This window comes from Pezoporus wallicus, unplaced genomic scaffold, assembly GCF_028554395.1.
Source record: "Pezoporus wallicus isolate ANWC-B61680 ecotype Strahan unplaced genomic scaffold, APGP_CSIRO_Pwel_v1 contig_4131, whole genome shotgun sequence".
In the NCBI taxonomy this organism is placed as follows: Eukaryota; Metazoa; Chordata; class Aves; order Psittaciformes; family Psittacidae; genus Pezoporus; species Pezoporus wallicus.
This window is the reverse complement of record NW_026641950.1, coordinates 512,631-536,534: the sequence shown is the minus strand read 5'-3', so window position 1 is coordinate 536,534 and position 23,904 is coordinate 512,631. Positions and strand designations below refer to the sequence as shown.

Below are 23,904 nucleotides of genomic sequence, written 5' to 3'. Positions count from 1 at the left end.
GATAGGCTGACAAAGTTGGGGCTGTTCAGCCTGGAGAAGAGAAGGCTGCGTGGAGACCTCATAGCAGCCTTCCAGTATCTGAAGGGGGCCTATAGGGACGCTGGGGATGGACACTTCATTAGAGACTGTAGCGACAGGACAAGGGGTAATGGGTTAAAACATAAATGGGAAGTCTAGATCGGGTATAAGGAAGAAATTCTCTAATGTAAGGGTGGTGAGGCACTGGTATGGGCTGCCCAGGGAGGTTGTAAATGCTCCATCCCTGGCAGTGTTCAAGGCCAGGTTGGATGAAGCCTTGGGTGAGATGGTTTAGTGTGAGGTGTCCCTGCCCATAGCAGGGGGGGTTGGAACTAGATGATGCTAAGATCCTTTCCAACCCTAACTATTCTGTGATTCTATGATTTGGCTCCAAACAAACAGTAATTTTTTTTTCCTAGTGGACATCTCTTCATATATTTCCTTGGTATTTGTGTAAATTTGTGTTAACTAACGTGCAACAGGACAAGTTACTTGATGTCTGGCACCACACTCACTATTTCATTAGTTGAGAGTCTTATTTTCATGGGTGATACTAAGACTCTGCTGCAAATAAACCCTAACCTAAATAAACTTTACTGAAGATCATCGAATAAGCATCTTTCTGACATTATGCTGTATTTCTTCCCAACGCTGTTCAAAGAAAAACGTAACTTGGTATCTCTAGCGTCACCAGGTCTGCACAGAAACACACTCTCACTAAGGATGGGCCTCGCACAACTTCAAAGCCATCCTATGTTTTCAAAGCAGGACTCTGTCATGGGTGGTGTATTGAATACATTTCAAAAGAAACACGTATTTTACAGTAAGGTGACCATTTCTTTCTTCAAACATGTGCAAGTCTGAATCCTTTTACAAATGACCTGCATATAATCCTCTCTAAACTGTGGGGATCAGAACTGGCTACTGACTCTGTAAAATGATTGGAAACCTGATACCCTGAACTCAGCATTAAATCTGACAGCGCACATCAAGAGTGTTTTGGAGGAAGTAATGACCTGTTCAACAGTGCTTTCTTGTGGCAGTCCAGAAACATTTATCTTCTTAAGGAAAAAAAACTCATTACCTAACAAACAGCAGATGGAGATACACTAAGTGGGCAACTTAAATACCCAGCAAATGCTGTAACCTCTTCATGAGCCGGGTATCACTGAAAATACAAGAATGCAGCTCAGGAGATTCTCTCCAAGTAGTGGAAAACTCTTCCATGAGCAATCTAGTGACAGTAGGGCAAGTAATGCTCTTAAAAAATTGTCACTGCATAAAGCAGTGCATCCAGTTGAAGCAAAAATTGTAAGATGGACCCTTGATTATACACAGAGCTGCCTAAATCTCAGATTAAAATATGCATAGCAGTCTTGCCACAAGAGCTCACATTATTTGAAAGATAGTCAAATGCTGTACTGAAGAACACAATAGTAAATCAAGCAGAAAGTTCCATGAGATCTCCAAGAGCTTCAGATGGTGAATGATGTTGTTCTTCACAGTTTCAGGTCTCCCAAATTTGGGGAAGTATGAGAAAGAACCCTAAATAATCCTATGAATGTCACATTTGAGAAATCTGAATGTAGAGGCTCTCGGGAAAGTGACCTACAGCATTGTCATAGGTGAGTTCATAGGCAACTAGGAAACAATTTATCCTGTTTCAGTGTGGCATCCAAATGAAGTTCTCTCATGTTAGAAAAACAGGAATTTATATCCATTTACTCAGAGAAGTTCATCCATTTCAGGAAATCAATCTTCCTAATAGGTAGCAGTTTCCTATTCTGTTTAGAAAAGTCTTCTGGAATGAACTCAATCAACAGAGATAGCCACAAGGTACAACAACTTCATATTAATATAAAAGTTAGGTTATGTTTTGAGGTATTACCTCTTAGCAGATACAAACTGAGAAGATCAACCGGATCTTCTGTGGAAGAAATGGACTTCTAAGAAGATGCACATTCCACCATCGGGAACTGTGAAAGATTATTATGGTCTTTTCCCACCAACCTCAGGCTCCACTTTGAGGAACAAGAGAACAGATGCAAGAAATGTGCACAGTAACCAACTATAGCCAGAAGGCATCTGGAAAACTAAGTCACAGTGACTTTGTAAAATGGAATTTGACATAATCTTTGGTGAAAGACAGAGTACCTAGTGGTGAAATATGGCCTTAAACTGCTGCATACTAACCATCTGTTACAGAAATCTGAGGTAATCCTATGCTGATGACTTGTTCCCAGCTCAGTAGCTTCTCAGCAAGGTGGAAAACCATACAGGCAGGAAAATACTCTAAGCCAACACCCACTGAGCCCAAAAGGAATGAATCAGGTAAGCCAGAAAAAGTCCTGAACATGAACAAAAGTGATCTGAAATCAACCAAGGACAAGGTATTCTGTTTCTACATGTGAGTCAGGGGGTTTCTCTTTTTTAGTCCTCATTACACTGCGAAGTAAAATTTCCCTCACAAACAACTCAACTATTTTGCAGGGCTCTGTCATTAGTTTTACTTGACATATACAGCTTTCCTGATCTTACAATAGGACTCTTTCTCAGAGGTAGAACACTACAGAAAAGCATCTGGCTTATTTGATATTCCAACCAAGGAAGGCCCCCAGAAGGTCCTTTCAGTTATATGGCTCAGGAATGTTCAGAACAGGCTTCCCTACATGACCCTCACAAGCAGTAGGGCAGGAAGGGATATTATGGGATATTCTCTGGAAGTAGGTAGTGTTGAAGTCACAGCACTGCAGAAATGTGTTTTGTTACTGACTACTCTCTAGCTTTTCACAACAACTTGACTCTGGTTACTGGTGTTAACTCTGACAAAACACTACTGCAGATGGGGCAGGCGCTCCTTACACATGCTATCTCTTATTACGGCCCTTCAAAGACACTCAGATTTCCTCAATTTTCAACTGCCTTTGAGAAACAGCTCAGCTTGAGAAGCCTTTTTCCACATTAAGGCCTAAAAAGCCTAAGATGCTGATGTCTGGGTTGAGGTGTTTGGTAAGAAATGATACTGGCAAAGCCAGCCTTCTTTCTCTTCCCCCATCGTACACCCGCTGATGGTACTTTAGAGGATGCCAGACTGAGCACTACATGGAGATTCTTTTTGTCAGAACAGGAAGAGACTTTTTTCCCCCATAATTTAGTTTCTACCATGTGTTACACAGCTGACAGTCTTAAAAAGAATAGAACACAGAAGGTGATTTCATGACACATCTAAGCTACCTGCCACCAAAAGGATTTCACTCCATTTCTCCTTTATCCCCAACCATCACAATTGTCTGATTCTCCTCTTAAGGCAGTTTAGGGAGCAAAGCTAGCAGAAAATGATTCATTTCTCTGTGCTATGAGTGCTTTATCATTACTCGCTATGGGGTCAAATGATTGCCATGGTCATTGCAAGAGGCAAGTTAAGACTACAGCAACAGGGGGAACAAAACTTTCTGTGGCTTCTTGCCTTAGATCCTTTTAGGTACCTTTAGATCAGTGAAATGATGTTGCCAAAATAACACTAAATCTGCACAGTAAGTGGGATTTTTCTGATTACATCCCTTCAGGTTTCATGCTACCTAACTGATGCATTCTAAGGGAAAGAACATGCTGAGAACAAGCACCACTTAAATAATGAACAAATATGACTTTTAACACAAGAAAACATTTCAGTAGAGACAGTATCTGTATAAGCCCAAATGTTCGAATTTAGTATCACATATCCATCTCCGGTAAGAAATAATTTTTAAACCAGAAGTACAAATCAATTCCAGTTTATTTGTGTATTATATATCTAAGCAAGAAGCCAACTGTGATTATTATCCTAAGGAATAACAGGCATTAGACCTCAGTGTAGCAATTGTTATTCAAATCAATCTTATTTAACAATAGCATATATGATTTTGATTTGAAAGTTTCTCTGATAAATTGCTGGGGAAATGGTTATTTTCTAGGCCAAACAGATGTAACTTCCAACTACTATAAATTACTATGTGTTTTTTCTACTATATATAAGTATATAGTCTGTTTGCCTTAATGGCATGTCAAGTTGTGCCCCAGTCATCACCTTCAAAACAGTTTTTAATTAGTTCTTTCCCTGTAATAGCATGTTTTCTATCCAGCAACATCCCCCCTAGCTTTGCTCCAAGACTCCGGTTTTCCAACACTGTGGACAGGAAGTGAGTACTAGGCAGAACTGGACTACCACCCCATTAGTGACAGAGAAGAATGCTGTGACTTTTCTACTCTTTAGTAAAGATTTCTTTCCTCCTACACACTTGAACTATAACCAGTCTCACAGTACAAGCTCATGTTCAACTGGTCATCATGTGTCATGACATGAAGGGATCTGCATTTGTCTTACAGCCTTCCCAGAACCAAGCTCTCCTCTACTCTTCGTCCACAGATAGCCCTATACTTAGCTATTCTAAGTGTTATTAGCTTGGATCCAATTTATTAAGTAACACAGCTTACTCTGTATCTGCGAACTGTCTTAATTATTTACCACTCTCCCAATCTTTGTGTCATCTGAAAACTTCCACAGCAATGATCTTGTTTTATTTCAGGTCATTGAGAAAAGTGTTATATAGCTCATGGACATGAACCAATCCCTTAAGAACTAAGCTGGAAATGCAAATCATTTCTCATTTACAATTACATCAAGAAATATCAGTTAGCCAGTTTTAAATCCACTTAATGTGTGCCATATTGATTTTATATCATACTAGTTTATTAATCAAAATATCCAGCAGCATGAAATCAAATGCTTTACAGAAAATCTAAATGTATAAATTCACCACTATCACTTCTTTAAGCTCAGCTGGAAATAACACTCCATATTACATCAAATTTAAGTGAGGAGGATTATGTTGATTTGAAACAACATTCAATATACATGCATTATTTTCCCACAGTCCTGTTTAATTACCTTTGGTAAAGCCATGCATGTAAGTGCAGAGACTCTGCTCTTTATAGCTACAGTTTTCCAAATAGTTCTACCCCAAATTTTCTCTGTACCTGCTTTCCTTCTCTCAAAAGAACTATTCAACCCAAGCACAGTAACACAGATTCAAAATACATCTGATACATGAAAATTGAAAAAGAAACATCAACAAGTTTAATTTCTGCAAGCTAGTCTTTTCCTGGAATGGTAGGCAAAGATTGTTTTTTATGCTTAGTTCCAACTACAATAGTTTCTCCATTAAGAATCCTTTCTGTCAGCTCTCCTCAGGAATGTGAAGCAATAAAAACCTTGCATGAAACAATGAAATCCTGAACAAGAGTTGCAACAACAATTCTTGGTCCCCCTTCTGTTTCCAGCCTATCTCTTGGCTACTAACAAAAAGTACTCCCTTTATTAATTCACTATTAGCTAAAGCCTACTGTATCAGTACAACAAACCCAATCAGTGCTTAGATTAATAAACAACAGTAAGGCACATACAACAAAGAGAAAAAGAAAGAAGAGCTTTTACCTGTGGATCTTTGAAATACATTTCATACAACTGAATGGTCCGCCGGCTTGCTTGACTCCCATGATACACAACCACATTCAATTCTGTCCAGGTGCGGAACTCCCTTTCCCAGTTGGGAATTGTAGACAACGGTGCAATAACCAAGAAAGGACCATGGATTCCTTTCAAATATATCTCATAGAGAAACGTAATGGACTGGATAGTCTTTCCCAACCCCATTTCATCTGCTAAAATGCAGTTTCGTCTGAAAACAATAATACAACCAGTCTGAATGACTTCTTCGTAACTTAAAACATAGAAAAGTAGTAAGGAGCTAAACTGACTAAAACAGAAACTTTTTAGAATAGCAAGTTTACACTGAAAAGCCATCATAATCTTGCATTTTAAATAAATAATTTGTGACACAATAAGCATGGATATATCCATTTTATGTACCTCTCAAGTTCACATGGGAAAGGGGCAGCAAGGGTATGCAAGAACACATACACATGTAAAAGCATTTGTCAGAAGAATCTGACGTTTATGTTTAATACAAGATTATGTTATCCACCCAAAATTAGTTTATGTATCACTCCTATGGCAAAAAATGAGACGTAAATAATTCTAAAACCTCACTTTAGACGATTACTTTATAAGGTTATTGTTTCAAAAAGAGGATTGTTTGCAATTGTTTCCGAGCTTTACCAAAGCAGAATTCAGCAGTAAGCAGTATTTTACGTACGTGTTGTACCAATTGAAAAGAAGCCAGTTTACTCCCTCCAACTGGTATTCCCTGAGTTTGTTATTGTTTTTATACTCCCTGGAACTCTCCGATTTCTTCCAGTCATCGGCAGGAGGTCGCTCCTGTTTCAAATACAGCAAATCCCATTAGTGGTTTCTGAAAGACCACATTACTTTACTATTTTCAAATAAAAACCTCTATACTGAGCCAATTCTTACCACACGCTCAGTTTCTGGCTCCCTAGACATCAGTTTCTCAAATTCTTCAACCTTAGCTTGGTCAATGTCTTGCTTGAGCTCCCAAGTGCTGTCTTCATAAGGAAGTGAACACCATTTCACCAGATAATGTGTTACAGGCTTTGTTAAGACAAAAAATAAGATTACATCACAATTTAGGAAGAATAAAACTGTAACCATTTTGACAGGAGACCTGCAGGCTAGATAAAATTCAAACAGCTTTACCAGACCTGAATGTCTGAATCAGCCAAAAGGATAAGAAAACAGCAGGCTGACTGGGCTGCACTGGGTTAAACTGGGCTGGAGTGTATTAAATGTGGCTGGACTGGGTTAAACTGGGCTGGAGTGGGTTAAACTGGGCTGGGATGGATTGAACTGATCTGGAGTGCATTAAACTAGGCTGGACAGGGTTAAACTGTGCTAGAGTGAGCTGAACTGGGCTGGTCTGTATGTCAACCTTGACAACCTAACAAAGTAAGATCAGAACACAGGGAATGCAAACTTACAACCGACAAAAGTACAATACTACAACTGGAATTGCTAAGGCTAGAATAAAAATTTGTAAGTAAACCAATATTCATTTTCCAACTGTTACAATTTCTGTGTTTACCACATATTTCAAAAATCAACTGTTTTTTCTTAAAAGTGTCATCAGAATCTTCCCAGCAGGCAACCCAACCACCACCATTCATTGACAGAGCATTATGGAAACGCTGTCAGTAAAGCCTTCTATTCAACAATGGCTAAAGAAGAATCTGCTGGGAGACAAAGTGATCTTGTTCTGCAGAACAAGTCATTAAAAAGTAAGAAATATTGAATTCAGGACCTCTTCTGCCACAGGTAGTCTAAACAATGTCTCATCTACTATGACACTGAGCTAAGATTCTTGCAATTTTCATTTAAACGCTGTATTACATGCACGGACAATCATATTTCTACAGTATTAAGTACCACCTTAGATCTATATGTTAGAGGATATTGGTGATGGTGGTGTGGTGGGTTGTTTTGTCAGTTTTCAAATATAGGTGACATAAGTTTAGAATTTGCATGTAACCCCTTTTATTTTAAGGAAACTGCTGTACTAGCCAATGTTTTCTCAAACACGTCTGTTTTCTACACACATATACCCTGGTGGCTTCTTAAGTGTTCCAATATATTCACATTTCTAAACAAAAAAAATTCTAACCATAATGACCATATGACTACAGCTGCACTAGAAGTTTTATTTACCTCTCCGTTATCATCTGTGCTACGTGAAAAATCCAGGATTCGATCAACTTCGACATAATCTGGATTAAAAAGCTCATCATCAATCTGTCCAAGGAGGCAAAAAATAGGAAAGATATCTCTATTAGCCCTTCCTGAGTGGAAAAATTATTATACATTTCACCAGGCAATAATATTTTGGGTCACGGTGACACAGAATTTATATTTGGCAAACTTCAACATGTTAATTGAAATGCTACAATTCAGCAAGATCATTCCCCGTGAGGGAATCAGACTTCTCAGACTTTGTTAACTGGGCCTCTTAATTACTGTGTGAAACCTTTTACTGTGAGAGAATGTTTAAGAATATTTTAAATGAAGTGTGAAATTACAATTCACTAATGAGCAATCGAAAGGGCTTATGGCATGCAATGCATTTAGCATTCTTGAAAACTACAGCTTGCAATAAAGAAATTAGAGCCTTGTACACTAAGTGCCTTTGGATTACTTTAACTCCAGGAACTGTCTAACTGCTTTATAAGCAAGATTCAAAGACTATTATTTCAAAAACACAGAAAACACTGCATGCATACACAGTGTCTTAAAAAAAAAATCATGCCTTGTTATGTTCCATCTTCTCCCTTCAACAACTTACGGGATTCTCCTGTGTACTAAAGTGTTGTGCTTCTTTTTATACTTTAAAGATCCTCTTCAACAGAAAAGGCAGGCAAGAGTACTAAAGACTATGTACATTTTGATAGCTTTTTCTAAAACAAGAGCAAATTCCAAGTATTTACAATAATTTGTACCCATTTGGAAACAGATTTCAAAAACAAATACAGAAATAAGAAGGAATTCCAGGCATCCTTACCTAGAACAGATGGACGTTTACAATTTACAGGTTTTGTTCAGCTCAAACTACATAGTAAATAAAAATAAACAAATACAGTAGCACATGAACCTGTTGTGTTAGGGTTTTTTCCTCAAAAGACCACATTTTACTGAAAGGAAAGCTTCCAGAGAAAAAGCAGCAGATCTGGTCTTTTATTGACAGGACCCCTGCCACACTACTGCTTATGGCTCTAAGTGAAATTAAATTGATGATAAAAAGCTTCGAATCCCTAGTGAGCAGCAGTCCATAACACAGAAAAATGTGATGCATTTTTCTGGCATAATCAGCTCCTGAGAAAAGAGAGCTGTTACTGATTCAGTAAGAGTCATGCTTACAGAGCAAAACCCCACTCACTTTAAAGAAAAAAAATACAGTGAAAAGTATACAGTCAGGACAGATCACTTGAGATTCATAAACCTGCAAGACTTGGATCAAGAATGGTTACACTTTATACCAGAATAAATGCTACTGATGTATCACACAGCCATTAAAAATCTTCTGTTTCTATACAGAGCAAAAATTCATAAAAATATTCCAAGAAGAAAAGGAAAAGGAAAAGGAAAAGGGAAAAGGAATCATACTTCTGAAAGGAATTTGTTCTGGCCCTGTTTTGCCTTAAACCGCTTTATCTTCTGCTGAATTCTCTTGTCTTTGTCCAGCTCTTCAACAGATGCCCACTGACAATGAAGGTAAGAACTAGAAGATGAAACAGAAAATCTTACTCAAAACTATGCTTCCATTGCATCCTTTATGTATCCCACTAGTATACTTCCAGCACATTGTAGCGCCATGCTTGGAAAACTGGACTCTATCTTCTTCATCATACAAGTTATTAACAAATCATCCTTATGGGAAATAAGTATACTTACTGATGGCAAATGTTGTCAATAAATAAAAACAACTCTCACCCACAATTTAAATACATACCCCATACACCCAGTGTTTGGCACAAAGCTAAGATGATTTTTATTAGGCACACTGAAAATATTATACAAGACATTTATCATCAATGTCATTATCTGAAATCATATTCTAGCAAAGAGTAGGGTTTTTAGAAGTTAATGAAAATACTCAAATATTTTATATAATAAGATGTATATATATATATATATGATGTACTGGCTTTTTGTGAGAACTGCATTGTAATTAAAAGTTACATATGGGTCAATTTTAACACTGAATAAAAGAAAACCCCTTTTAAATGTAGTTCCATGGTAATAATTCATCTTTAGAAAACACAAACAACAACATGTTTGCCAAAATGACTAGTCCCACGTTATAAATTTAGAGTCTGTCAGAAGTTAAATTGCTAAGAAGTCTAAGACATGAAGAGCTAATACAAAAATTACATGTCCATGTAATAAAACTAAAAAAAAACCCGAAGGCATAATTAGGCTATTAAACATCATGCAATAATCAATATAGTGCAAAAGGTACAAAGGTGGCATCATATTTAAAGTGAAGTCTATCTGCAGTTAGCTGCAAGAAACTCTAAACATATCTGTGTCTTGGATGGAAAATCTGCTAAAATTAAACAAGATATACTACTTTTCCAAAAGAAAAATGATCTTATCCAGCTGTGAAGTATCTTATTTTAAATACTGATTGCACTGCAGTTTCAGAGCCCAGAAGTGAAACAACATGCTGTTCTCACCACTATTATGTCCCGCTTACGGAGGAGCAGCTATCCGCTGGAATACTGGAAGCCATCTAGTTTGTTACCTTGGACATTTTGTTGCACACATATCTTGCTTTTGAAACAATGTTAAGGATTATTTTTGAGTATGCACACACAATACTTTATGGCTGCAGTTAGTTACACATATTCATATGTATGTGCTGCATGCATAATAAGCCTTAAATTTTTTCAATAGCCGAGGAATTTTACCTACAGATTTCATTCTGGAGAGAATACGAATTAGGAGGACACTATCAAACCCAGTACCACTAATGCAAGGATTACCCTATTTATTTGCCACTGTTTTGTATTAAATATTAGAAATGTTTAAAGTTGAATAATAATAGATCACTACGAAAAATAGTTACTAAAAAGCATTAGGAAGTTACATGAACTTAAAAGACAGTAATGAAACCTGTAACTTTACTTACAAGTTTTTGTACTTTACATAGAATTCCTCTACTTCTACCTCCTCTCCATTCTCCATCTATAAGAAAAGAATTGTTGAAAAGTGAATCAAACCACTACACAGCTCAATTCAGCTAATGATTAAAACTGACTGAAATACGGTCTGACTACAAAAAAAAAAACACACTGATTACAGATACGGTCCTCACATAGAGGTGTAGGAAAGCCTTTGTGGGGAGAGGCCATGGGCGAGGAGTTTCCTCCAGCAGCTTACCCAAGTACATACTGCACTGCTTACTACAACTTCCAAGACATGAATCATTTGAACTCCTCCCTAACCACATGCAGCTTCATTCACAACCTCACCCCAAACCTGGCTTTCTGCCAAACCCACAGTGTTAAGTAGAAGCCAAGTGTACCATTTTCTCAGGCAGCAGCCAATTAGCAACTGCACTCCTGAATGCCATATGTATTATTTTTGGCTGGCTCATGGCAACTTTACATTGTGGGTTTTGTAATGTTTTAAAAAAGAATTTTAAAGGGGGTTTATTCCTCCATATAGTTAATAACTCCAAACAAGAAGCCATATAAAACTAAACCTTATACCTCTGCTAGAATTTTAGTGCATCAGTGTTCATGGCTTTAGTTTTACTCAATGGTGCAATTAAATTCACTCAGGCAAGATGTCTCACATACAGAGCAGCCAAATTAAATTAACACCCAAAAACTACATCTAAAGCAAGGTTAAAGTTGTGATATAAACCAGCAAAACCAAGGGCATTCACTGCTAAGGGTTGAGACTACCCTTAACTCATCCCTAGTGCCAAAGTATTGCATAACATATGGCATGTAATACTTTGTTGAATTACTCCTGAACCCAGACACAGGACAAACTAAGGACAGTGCACCAGGAACACATTTAGAATTCAGTTTATGTCACAACATTAACGGTTTGTGTTTGCTAATGAACTTTGGAACAATTTTAAATAGAAGAGGATTTTCTGCTTTACAGACTTCATAAGGGATAGCATCATCTGTAATAAATAACTGTATGTAGTGCTAAACAGACAAAACTCTTCACCCCTGTGTAAGCCCACACACTCCATCCTTTTTATATAAAGAAAGAAAAAAATATAAATGAGATACTACTCTGAAACTAGAGACTGAATTGCCATTCTCTCTCAAAAGAACAACAGTAGCAGCTGCATTAAACTCTGTTCTAGCAGAGTAAAGAAAAAGTTAATGCGTTCCTAATCCCTGATTTCCATAGTATTTCTTCTCTTCCAGACTAGCAAGGGATTTTATCATTTCAGTGTATGTGTCACTCCAGTACAGTCTGCTTGTGTTCCTTTCTGGAAGGGCAACACCAGCTTCCACCTAGCTCTCTCTGAAGAAATGGAAGAGATGGTTCTCCCGGCGTACTTCTTGATATTCCTGAATCCTGTTTAAGAAGATAAACTATCCCCTAAGCCTAAGCAGACAAGAAGCTTCTCTGTCACTTACAAAGCTACTGTCAAAAGGAGGAATTTGAAGAATTTTTTTATAAATAAAAGATCTAAAAGGGAGTATTTCTCAATAAGGTATTCACATTTAGAGGTCAAACTGTATTAAAAAAGAATATTAGAAAATAGGAGAACCCATTATCTGAATCTCCTAGCTAGCCTGAGGCAATACCACTTTTTAACAAAGTCATCCCTAATCTTAAGGCATTAACTTTTTTATTTTCTGAAATGTATTATGGCCAAGTCTCTTTGATTAATTTTAAATCAGAATCCTTTGAGATACATCAATCTTACAATGACAACATGGTTAAACACCTTTATACAAAGGTTGCATATTAGCCAATTTAGCTCCCCTCAAGAGCATTTCAGTCAAGTGTATTTTCTGTCAACTGCCAACTTAATAATAATTTACAATGTAAATCTTGATAAATCCTGTAACCCTCATGAGTAAAACGTACTTTTGTATTGTTTGATGGGTAACAACTGGTCTGCATTATTATACGGTCTATGAGCGTGCACTGTGCATCAAAGATTCACCTAAATACAAAGTAGTTCTCAAAAAAGTATTTATAAAATCTTACTCTGGCATTCACAATCGTCACCAGAAAAAAAGGATAATCTAATCAAGTTACAATCACCAGCACTCAAATAGGGCTTAACAATACATTAGTTCAGGATACATGAGACAGATGCTTATGGCCTTTGACACCACTGTCTAATACCCACTACACAGACACTGACCCTAAGCAGGTAAAAAGGTGAGATAGGAAATTTATGTAAAATTTGTCCAAAACTTATTATGTAAACATCCTAAAATAGTGCATGGCAGACTTGGGCAATGCAGGACACTTCAACTTGTCATTGCCCAGGTGCAACCATAATGGACAATCTGATCCACAATCTCTGCAGATAACTGAAGGTTCAAAAGATCCCTCCTTTCAAGCAAATACTTAAAAGAGCACACAATCTTGCACTGCCATGGCCACAGAAGTGATACAGTAATACCTGCTAATGCAAAAGTTATTTGAGCGAGCCAGTTACATGCAGAGACAACAGCAAGCTTAAAACACAGAGCAAAAACCCCAGAAATATCAACTGCTAGAAGAACAGAAGGCAGAACACATTAATTACAGATGCAAAGCAACATACAAAAAGCAAACAACCTCAACTGATACACAGCACTAGATTGTAAACTAATCAGTCTGTGGGTGAAATGCCTGCATTTGAAGACAGGCTGAGAAAACTGGGGCTGTTCAGCCTGGAGAAGAAAAGCTGCGTGGAGACCTCATAGCAGACTTCCAGTATCTGAAGGGGGGCCTACAAGGATGCCAGAGAGGGAATCTTCATCAGGGACTGTAGCAACAGAGCAAGGGGTAACAGGTTCAAACTTAAACAGGGGAGTTCAGGTTACATATAAGGAAGAAGTTCTTTGCTGTGAGGGTGGTGAGGCACTGGAACAGGTTCCCCAATTAAGTTGTGAATGCTCCATCCCTGACAGTGTTCAAGGCCAGGCTGAACAGAGCCTTGGGTGACATGGTTTAGAGCGAGGTGTCCCTGCCCATGGCATATGGGTTGGAGCTTGATGATCTTAAGGGCCTTTCCAACCTAAACCATTCTATGATTCTATGGTTTGTATGTAAGTTCACTTAGATCTAATTTTCACTGTGTATGGGTAGGCAGAAAGAGAAATTCAGATGTGTAACATGCAGGTATAATGGTCTACATACCCCACATCTTTCCATAATATGTGCTAACTTTTGCTGAACAGCATGTTTGGTGCTGAACAGCATGTTTGGTTCTAGACATTCCTTTTTAAAGTTAAGGAGTAGAAATTCAAAGGAGTCTGAAGTTGGCCAAGAAACTGATTAGAAAAATTAGAAATTTCCACATGTAAACTGAAGACATCAGGACAGTGATGGTTTGGAAAGAGCGATACATGCATTTAACACTTTCTGCAAGAGGGAAGAGTATTCAACAGAATTCAAAATTCTATATTAAAAGCAATGGGGAAAGACATTGTCTCTTACACTTCAAACATGAATTAAAGTAATTTCTACCTCTTATTCTGTACACTTGAAAAATGGTTACAAGCACAGTGCTGTATCCTACCTGCTACCTCCAAAACTAGACTAGGGCTATTTCTGAGAAAACCAGCATAATTTCGCGATAAGAAAAGCGTATTCATTATCTGATGTCCTTTACTTGAATGCAACATCTTTGTTACAACCTAATCCACTGAAAGGTTTCCTAGTGAAGCCTTTCCTCATGTTTATTTTACAGACCAGTCCTGATCGCAGCAATTTACTTTGATTAGTAATCTAACAACCAGGGTTTTGATGACGTTAGTAAGAGTGTAAAAGACCTTTAATAAAAACACAGTTGGATACTTCAGATGTTAAATATTAACACCCTGATATCCATTTTTATTTTGGAGAGAAGGGTTGGGGAGAAGAACAGGAAAAGAAGAGACACCCCTCAAACCTGCAAATACAATCTGTAAAAAACATTAAAGAAACAGCTCAAAATAGAGCTTGCCTCCAGCAGAGCTTGCAATCAAAGACATGTAGGCAGCAGACCAACCACTTTCCACAAACTGCAGCAAAATACACACTCCCCATGAGTAATCACACCTTTGTTTGCAGGGGAAAGGAAGAAGAGAAAAATAATTGGTGAAACCCAGCTTCCAGTGTAAAGACATTTATGAAAAGACCACATTCCCCTCTCCCACCTAGTAGACCATCAGGACAACTAATTACTGAGTTTATATTACATCAAGTTTAACTGAAAAATAAACCTATGTTTTGAAATACAAAATATAGCTCTAGACTTCAGAAAAAGCCCTAGAAGTTCTGTGTTGTGGAAGGTCAAATTCAATCACAGCCAGTCATGACATCGCATGAATTTAAGTTTACAAAGCTGTAAATGATGTTATGACATTAGTAATAAAACACTAACACACCCCCCATGCCCCCCCCAAGCCTCCCCAAATACCACAACATTAAAGAAGTAATACATTAATAAAGGCAACTTTCCCTCCTCCTCCAATTAAAAAAATTAACACTTTGAGGAAATGAAGTATTGTGGCTAACTACGATCAACATCAGTACCATATCTATGTTAACCAGTTTCCTGTGCAACTGCAGTACAAGTCAGAGAATGAGCTGCACAAACAGTCCATAAAATATAATAATGCCTTTTTTACAAGAAGCTCTTTTCTACTTCCTATTCAGAGTTTTAATAGTTTGCAAGTGCAAAGGCCAATCAAGTTGTGAAGTAGACCAGAAGAATCTGTAAGCAAAACAAGAACATAACTAGCAACCAGGGCAGAAATAAAACCATACTTATTTCACTACTTAGCACAGTGACAAGGAATCTATTAACCACCTGTATATGTAATATTGTTCACATGTGAAGTTGTTTCAGCTGCTAAGCACAACTTCTATTTTTCTTTACTAGAAAAGGCAGAAACTTAGTATGCAGTAGAGCTCTCACTCATCGAACTCCCATGAAACACCACTCTGAAGTAAAGAGCACCGTATAGGTATATTTGCAAAAACGAAAATTCTCATCTGGAAAAAAGCAAGCAAAAAGACTAAACAAGTAATTAGTTTTATCTATGTCAATCCAAAAGTATTTTAAATACCATCAAAGGACACATTCCTGGAATCACTTCTATTCAATTAAGTATCTTTTGAATTCAGAGTATCTATCTGGGGTATTTTAAGAACTTTACAGGGATTTCAGCAGAAATATGCTTAGCCTGTTTAAACACATGCAGGGAAAGGCATTTGGTTTGGTTTACCTTTTTCTTGACTGAACGGCTGCTCATGATTTTCTCCACAACAGGGCCTTCAGCATCAGCAGATTCCTACACCGTAAATACCATACAAGAATTATGGGAGTTCAACTTTGTTACTTAAAGACTTTCTTCATTATTAGAACTTCAAATAATTTTTTTTTGCAACAGGGATTTAACATGCAAGAGGGCTTATTCCCCCTTGCACAAGAACTTAGAGGATTCACGTAGATGTAATATCATAATAAAGGAGCAAAAGATACTTGTTAAAGCCCATTTTTAAGAGCTAGAATAACTATAGCTTTCTCCGAAAGGCTGACATGCACAGATACACAGATATGATCACATGGGGACTGTTCACCTCTCTTAAAATAACATGCACTTTTAGCACCATACAGTCTAAATATCAAATGATGTCCAAAAACTCTAGTTGGCTGTGTAAGGGTTCATACAATAGGTATCAAAATTGCCTGCAATTCTGTATTATATTTCTTACTCTAACAACTGCAGACAAACCTACCAAATTCTCCTTTCGGTAAGGCACAATTAACAACAGAGATCACAGAGCATTTCACAGGGCTTAACAAATTGCCAAATGAAATACCAAAGAACACGCATATATTCTCCAATAGGTCATCAGTTAAGTGAAGTAGTTCTTTGAAAAAGCACTACAAAACAATGAGATTGTTACAACAGTCATTCCTACATTATTACCCCTCATTTTATTCAAACTATTTTATCCATCATTTACATTGCACAGAGAATAAAGCGTACCCTGCTGGGTACTACAAGGCAGTAATTTCATAAGGGGGTTCTTATGGTGCCTAGCAGCAGGGGACAAGCTTGAGTGGTTTATTAAAGTCAGAGAAGCCAGACCACTGAATTCATAGAAGTAAATTCAAGATTCCTAGCAGTCCAGTTTAGTTTTCCTTTAGAGAAAGACTACTAATTTCACAGAACTGCATCAAACTACGTATCATCAGCTTGTAAACAAAGTCATAAATTAATGTACTCTTTAAGAATGCTAAAAGCTAATCCCTTCCAGGCACACTGTGCCAGCTATGGATATCACTCAGGAAAAGGCCCCATATTTGAACAATGAATGCTGCAGTTTCAGCCACCTTTACAGTCTGTTCGTGTCTGACCTGTTGCTCTGACTGAGAAGTGTTTGAAGGAGAGTCTCTTCCAGCAGCATCAGCATCATCAGCCTCCTCATCTGAAATCTTGAACTCCAGGTCTTCTGTGTAACGCTTCCTCTTCACCTGCCTGCTGGAGCGTCGCTTCTAAATAGAAAGCATTGATATTTTTCATGAGAAACAAAACTGGCAAGCAGTGGAGTAACTGAGAACATTTGTTTGTGCTTCTTAAACACAGTAGCATGCAGCAAATGCTATTATTTTACAACACGCTGGTAGAAACAACAGAATCAAGACACTATTGAGTTTCTGCCTGTCAGCTATTCTTAAATTCTTTTTAATCTTTCAGCATTACTAAAACCACATTAGAAAATTAGAAAGCTTATATCAGAAAGCAATTAAACCCCAAGACGTTGCTCCTCTGAATTCACATCTAGGACAAACTTTGACAGATGGCCAATGCAGGAACCGAACACCACCCTTCCGCAGCACGGCCCAGTGTTGCTAAGCAGTGACAACACACTGTCTTGCTCTCCCCATCCACCTGGTTGTACCCAGATTATCTTGTAGGGGAAATACAATGAAATACAATTTCCTCACGCCACTGAACAAGCACCATCCAGAAAGATACCATGCAGCACAGCATGGGAAAAGACTCCAAACTAATACAGGAGAATGAAAAACTTGAACCACCCTAACTTGAAAACATGGTCACTGTTGTCCCCATACCTTCACCTCCAGGATGAGAGAAAGCTTCAGAGAAACCGCAGAAAGCAATCTGTAAATACGCAAGTGTGCATTTGACAGAATTTGCAATTTGATGCTCAGTGGCAGACACCATTTTCTGCAACAATAAAATTCAAGTTCTGAGATAGTCTGTGTGTCAGGTTATGTATTTTGAAAAGCAAAGAGCATATGCTGTTGAAGGAAACTGTCAACTGAGCATCAAATATCTCAATGGACTGATGTATATATTAAAAAATATGTTGAATATCAACTGTTAAAAAAACATCTTTATGAACTGATATACTACTTACACCTTTCCCAGCTTAACACGCATCTTAGACCCGTACACGCAAATACTTTCGTAGCTTGTTTAAAAGATCTATGTACCTGGGTCTCTCAATGTATACAGACAAAGTCAAATATTTACTTTTAGATAGTTAATCATACTTTTAAAAGCACAAATATCTGATGCACTTCACAAAATTAGAAATTAACTAAAAATGAAAATTTTGAGCAAAGGTTAAGTGTACATCACCCTTTTAAACAATGGCGATGTGGCTTCTACCCTGAACACAGTAACTTACAGAGGGTTGTCACACAAGTGGAACAGTATGTTTAAATGAAAATAAATACCACATGGCAAATTTACACTCTCATTTCCATAAACACTGATGGGAAAAAAACCCAAATTCACTTTTGGCTCAATAGGCCATCACATGCTTCATTTTGGAGCCAAAAAAATCTCATCTTCTATTTCCCTAATAGAAAGGATACCTAAAACATAATTGTAGTTATCTCTTTATTGACTTGGTTAGCTTCCTGGTTCCTCTGACATTCACAAGAAGTTCTACAATTATTATGAACTGTTGTCAGAAACTGTGTATATGTTTACCTGCATCAGATTATCTTTTACTCATTAACTGATCTATAGGTAAAAAGGCGAGTAATAGGCTTGATAATAGAATATAAAAAATCTGTATGGTAACACCAAAAATAAGTATTTGTCCTCTCTAAAGATAACAATTCATCACTTTGTGCTTCACTATATAATACAGAAGACTTGGTATTTAAAGCTAAGAATAGAATCATAGAGTGCCTTGGGTTGGAAAGGACATTAAGATCATCCAATTCCAACCCCCTGCCATGGGCAGAGACAGCTCACACTAGACCAGATTGTCCAAAGCCCTATCATCCAACCTAGCCTTGAACACTGCCAGGGATGAAGCATCCACAACTTCCTCGCGGAACCTGTTCCAGTGCCTCGCCACTCTCATAGTAAAGAATTCCTTCTTTGTAGCTAACCTAAATCTCCCCTGCTTAAGTTTAAACCCATTACCCCTTGTGCAGTGGTGTTTCAGACCACTGCATAATCAATCTCAGCTAAGAAATGCATAACAAGTTTATTAATTCTAGCTCTCCTGGCATATGTGGTTGCAACCTTTCCCTAAGTTTATGCAAAGAAGTATGGGTGCAGGATAACATGCACAGTGAGAGACTATTAAGATGACAAAAACTACCTGAAATATCTTTTTTTTTTTTTTACAATTAATTAAAAAATTATCCAAATACCCTAATATTTGTATTTATAAAAAAGAAGGAAAAAAAAAAAAAACAAAAGTAATGTAAAGTTTATCACCCAATTGAGTTTCACGAACAGGAAGTTTTGTCACACTAAACTGAAAACAAGCAAAACATTCATATGTACTGATCTGTGCAGAGGCCATAATTGTCTGCAAATTAACCCCCCCCAAAAAATCAGCTCCAAAAGTTTCTTCTGCATCTTTCATCAGCACCATTAATCAGGCTGAGAGAGATCTGGGGCACAGGACAGACAAACTTAATTCTTCAAACATCAGCTTTTCTAATCCAAAATAAATTGTTTGCATGGATCAGAAATAACACTCTTCTGCTGCTGCTTTTGCTCACATTTCATTATACTCTACATCCTTCTGGAATATAGCAAGATGGAAGGTATAATTCATGCTTGTGTTAGGACACCATTGCTTGCCAACCTCTTCACCAGGCTGCTTTGACCATTCTTAAAGTGATCATCAGACTCAACACCTCTCCTAATTAGAAGCAAAACATCCACAACCTGATGTGCAACAGACAAATACAACGGATTTCCGTAATGCTAGCATGACTATTTAGGAGTCTCATACTTTCCCCATCTCAATTTACCTCTACACTTTCATGAGGAAATTCTTAATTTTAATGTTCACTCTGATCTGAACACTGACAGCAGAAGCGAGCCAGGAACTGGCAACTTAACACAGCTAATGACAGAACACATAAAAGTTGTCATATATACTTTTTCTATTTCCAGATTTTCTTTACAAGAAATAAGGTTTGGACAGAAAGGGATAGGTCTGCAGTGGACACGAGGAAATTATCAATGTTAGCCAATGACTGGCATTCCTGCAAAAAGGCCCTTCACCCATTAAAGCAGTGTAGTTACAAGCCCCTGATATGCATGTTTCTGACATTCTGCTTCTTGATTTCAGAAAGTTTGCAAAGCTAATGCAAGAAGAAATATAAAGGTTACAAGCAAGACCTTGCAGTGGTATGTTAAATCTACAGAACAGAAAATTCAGCACCATAACTGCAACAGTGACAGAACACTTGAAAACTCAGCAGCGCCGCACACAGATCAGCAGGTAGTAAGACTGTAGAGCAAAATTCTGATAAGGAATACTTCTTTTAGTAAAGTATTCACCACAGTGATTTCCAGTTCTCACCTTCCTGGTATGCCATTTTAAAACAACACTGAAAATACCTGAATACCTGTGTATCTGTAAAAAGACCATGAGAACTATCGTTTTATGCATCTGAATTGTCAAAGGCTACACTAAGAGCATTACCTGAACCCCTGGGTCATCTTCCTCTTCAGGATGAGGTGATGGTGGTGGAGTTTTTTCCAAATCTGAATTTTCAGAACCTTCCTTTCCCTTGTTACCTTTTTTCTTTGCAGTGCTGGTTTCTGAATCTGGTTTCTTGCTACTGAAACAGAAGTATTTTTAATCAATATTTGTACAAAAAAATGTAAGCAAAAGGCATCTGACAAAACAGTTAATCTGCAAGATGTTTGTTGTTAGTGATTTCATTATTTTCAATTGCTTTCTTGAAGTATTTAAAAACAACTGTAAAGTCAATGATGCATGGGCCACAGCTATATATTTCCCATTCTTTAACAGACATTTTGCCTCTTCCCTTCAAAACCTTAGGCAGCGACACTGAATATGTATTCAACAAGAAACTCAAAATGAGACTCTGCCCACTTCAGAACCTGTGCTTTTCGAAAGCAATGTTTGGGCAATCTGACACACGTGAAGAGAAACAGAATTATGTGTGCGCTTGCCTTGATACTAACCGTGTGGACCAGATGAGTGGAACCAGAGGGAGCATTACCAAAACAAAGAACCAAATGAGATAATAATTCTGTTTTCTTCTAACATCCCTGCTATTTCCAGGCTTAAAAGGTGCTTTTGTGCCAGCTCTGAGGGCACCCCCAACAGCCTCAGTGCATGCAACCGCTGCTTGTATGGGAGCAAAAACCATCCAGCTGGTATCTTAGCATCTACACAACATGAGAAGTCTATATCCACTGTGACGGCAGAGACAGGTTCTGGGGATTGTTTCTCCCCCTCCTCCCCCATGGAAACGTTTTCCACCTGAGGAGCTGGGACCACAACTCTCCAACTGCACTCAGAAGCCTGAAAATGGGTGAAGACATCAAAATCACATATCAAAACCCAGCTTTAAATACACTGCCACCAAATCACTCACTGTGACAATCTTGAGCATTGTGGGAGTGAAATTTTTAAATGGCAACAAAGAAGAATCAATAGTAGAAGTTAGCAATTTTAATTCACATTCAGCCTTTGAGTCTGGCATGGGTTTTTGCTAGCCATTTTCCCCCTGTGTGGTCAACCATCCCCCAGGCCTGTTACTGGTTTGACAGGCTGCCTGTGGAAAGTTGCTAAGACATTTGAGAGCAGAGCAGAGTTACGTACTGGTACCCGATGAACGGTGAGTACAGGCTGCCAAATGTTCTGTCACTTCCATAGGGCTTCTGCACCCTCGATGTTTTAATTTCATGCTGAGGACGCTGCCTGGAGTTTGGTTTTCCTTCGTAATTCCCAGCCTTGTAACTCCTCAACCAACCACCAGCTTTACTCCTGTCCATTTCAATCAGTGCATCAGCCCACCGAAAAGGCCTACGTTGGAGCTGTCATTTAAAACTCCCCAATACATTTACACACCGCTTTGGGAGTGGGACAACTCAGGCTGTGGTGTAATAATACCGTTTTTGCAGGCTGTTTTTAAACTAACGCTGATTTAAAATGAGTAAAAATAGCGTAGAGTTTGCAAATGAAAACTGGCTATGAGTTCCGAAAACGAGTTTGTGTTATGTGGCATTACAGGGTGCAATACATCTTTCCTCACCGACAAAACAGCAAAAAACCGCCCCAAACTGTGACAACTGGCAGATAAATAACTCAAAACGAGGCGGTGGGTGCAGCCTGACCCCGCGGAAGGCGCGCGGCTACCGGCCGGGCCCTGAGGGCGGGCTGTGCCCGGCGCTGACCGGCCCGCCGTGCGGAGCGGCTCGCCTCGCGGCGGTTGTTTCCGCTCTAGCTGCCACCAATGGCACAAAGCCGCAGCTGAAGCGGGGCCCCTTGCCTTTCATCCGCGCGCCGAGAGCGCTGGCGTCGCCCCGGCAACCCGCGGCCACGTGACCAGCACCTGCTCCGCTGGCTGGCGGCCACCGACTGCAGCCATCTGCTTCCCTCAATCAGCGCCCGGGCGTGCCAGGCCTGCGCCCCCCCCCCCCCGCCTCAGCTCCCCCCGCTGCCGCCTTTCATCACACCACCGCGAAACCGCTTCCAAAAAACCACCCCCCTTCCAAAACCAACTTTACGTGTTTCCCCGATTGTGTTTAGCTCGGAGGTTAGCCTGACCGGGCAGCCGGGGGGCCGCCACCAGGTAAAGCGAGCTGACAGGCCGGCGCTCCGCTCGCCCCTGACCCCAGTAAATCTCTGAGGCACGCAATTAAGTTCAGCAGTCGTTACTGCCATGCCCTGGGTGCACCGCTGCCTATGAATAACAGGCTTAAAGTCGGGAAGAATAGCGTGGCCGAGGTTTGATAAAGTACTAGCGTGCTGAAAGGCCGGGAAACGCTAACAAGGGCCAGCCTGCCTGCCCCGGGCCCACCGACCCACCGCCGGCCATGGTACTTCCCAGCCGTGGAGGCCCAGACAAAGACCCTCCCAGTGACTCCAGCACTGCCCGCAGGCCCACGCCGACAAAGGTCTCTTTCTAGCCTCTGTCAGACCCTTCCCGCTCTTAGCTTGGAGGCCCTGCCACAACGAACGTTTCATGACCTATATATACTTCCCCCACGACCCCAGCCTCAACATACGGAGTCGCTCTCAGTAACAACGTATACACGGACGAAGCAATTCAGACGCAGTTTCTAATCCCCCCCTTTTCTAGGCCAGTTAAAAACAGGCACATGAGAGAGCCACCAACTTGGGGAGAACAAAGCCTGTGTGCAGCTCCACTGAGAATTTCAGATTTTAAATTCAGCAGAAGAATTGCTCTTTTAAATGAGTAGCTACAGTTTCTTTTCAAGGAAAGACAGGAAGGTGAAGTACAAATAAACCATAGAGGTACAGCACTGTCCCCTTGAGCAAGGCAACATGCTGCTTCCCAGTACATCACACACCCAGCAGCTTCACCTGGCTGGCTGCAGCATCAGCAACTGCTGTCCCATCTTCCCACAGAGCCAGCATGATTTGTTCCTTAGTTAAATGTACCCACTTTTGACTCATCCTTTCCACTTCCTAGCAGATCATACTCGGGCCATTCTGGAATGGAGCAGAATGACTTTTCCACATATAAGCACAGGCAGGTAAAAACCTGTCCTTAGATACATTGCCATTACCATTAATCTGTGTGTCAACACTTAGCTCTGGATGCACATCTGACAGTACTTTCCAAATCTGGCAATGAGGACAGGGAGCTGTAAAACACACATTTAGGCAACTACCTCTCATATTTGTTTTTACATATGCATGAATGCAAAATTTAGCTAAGTCTCACTAGAGAC

At 39.2% G+C, this 23,904-nt stretch overlaps 1 protein-coding gene across 7 annotated transcripts in view; it reads right to left on the bottom strand.

Annotated features, from left to right (window-relative positions):
• Positions 1 to 23,904, bottom strand: part of CHD7 (chromodomain helicase DNA binding protein 7) — a 133,338-nt gene that overhangs the window by 31,202 nt on the left and 78,232 nt on the right. For 6 of the 7 annotated variants that reach the window (XM_057426244.1, XM_057426242.1, XM_057426248.1 and 3 more), the window contains 9 exons: positions 20,654 to 20,792; positions 17,076 to 17,213; positions 15,937 to 16,002; positions 10,656 to 10,711; positions 9,128 to 9,242; positions 7,679 to 7,762; positions 6,431 to 6,568; positions 6,213 to 6,334; positions 5,492 to 5,735 (listed from right to left, as the gene is read on the bottom strand). In XM_057426244.1, coding sequence (XP_057282227.1) covers positions 5,492 to 5,735; positions 6,213 to 6,334; positions 6,431 to 6,568; positions 7,679 to 7,762; positions 9,128 to 9,242; positions 10,656 to 10,711; positions 15,937 to 16,002; positions 17,076 to 17,213; positions 20,654 to 20,792 — 1,102 coding nt within the window. The remainder of the gene's footprint in view (positions 1 to 5,491; positions 5,736 to 6,212; positions 6,335 to 6,430; positions 6,569 to 7,678; positions 7,763 to 9,127; positions 9,243 to 10,655; positions 10,712 to 15,936; positions 16,003 to 17,075; positions 17,214 to 20,653; positions 20,793 to 23,904) is intronic. The other variant, XM_057426246.1, reaches the window with a different exon arrangement.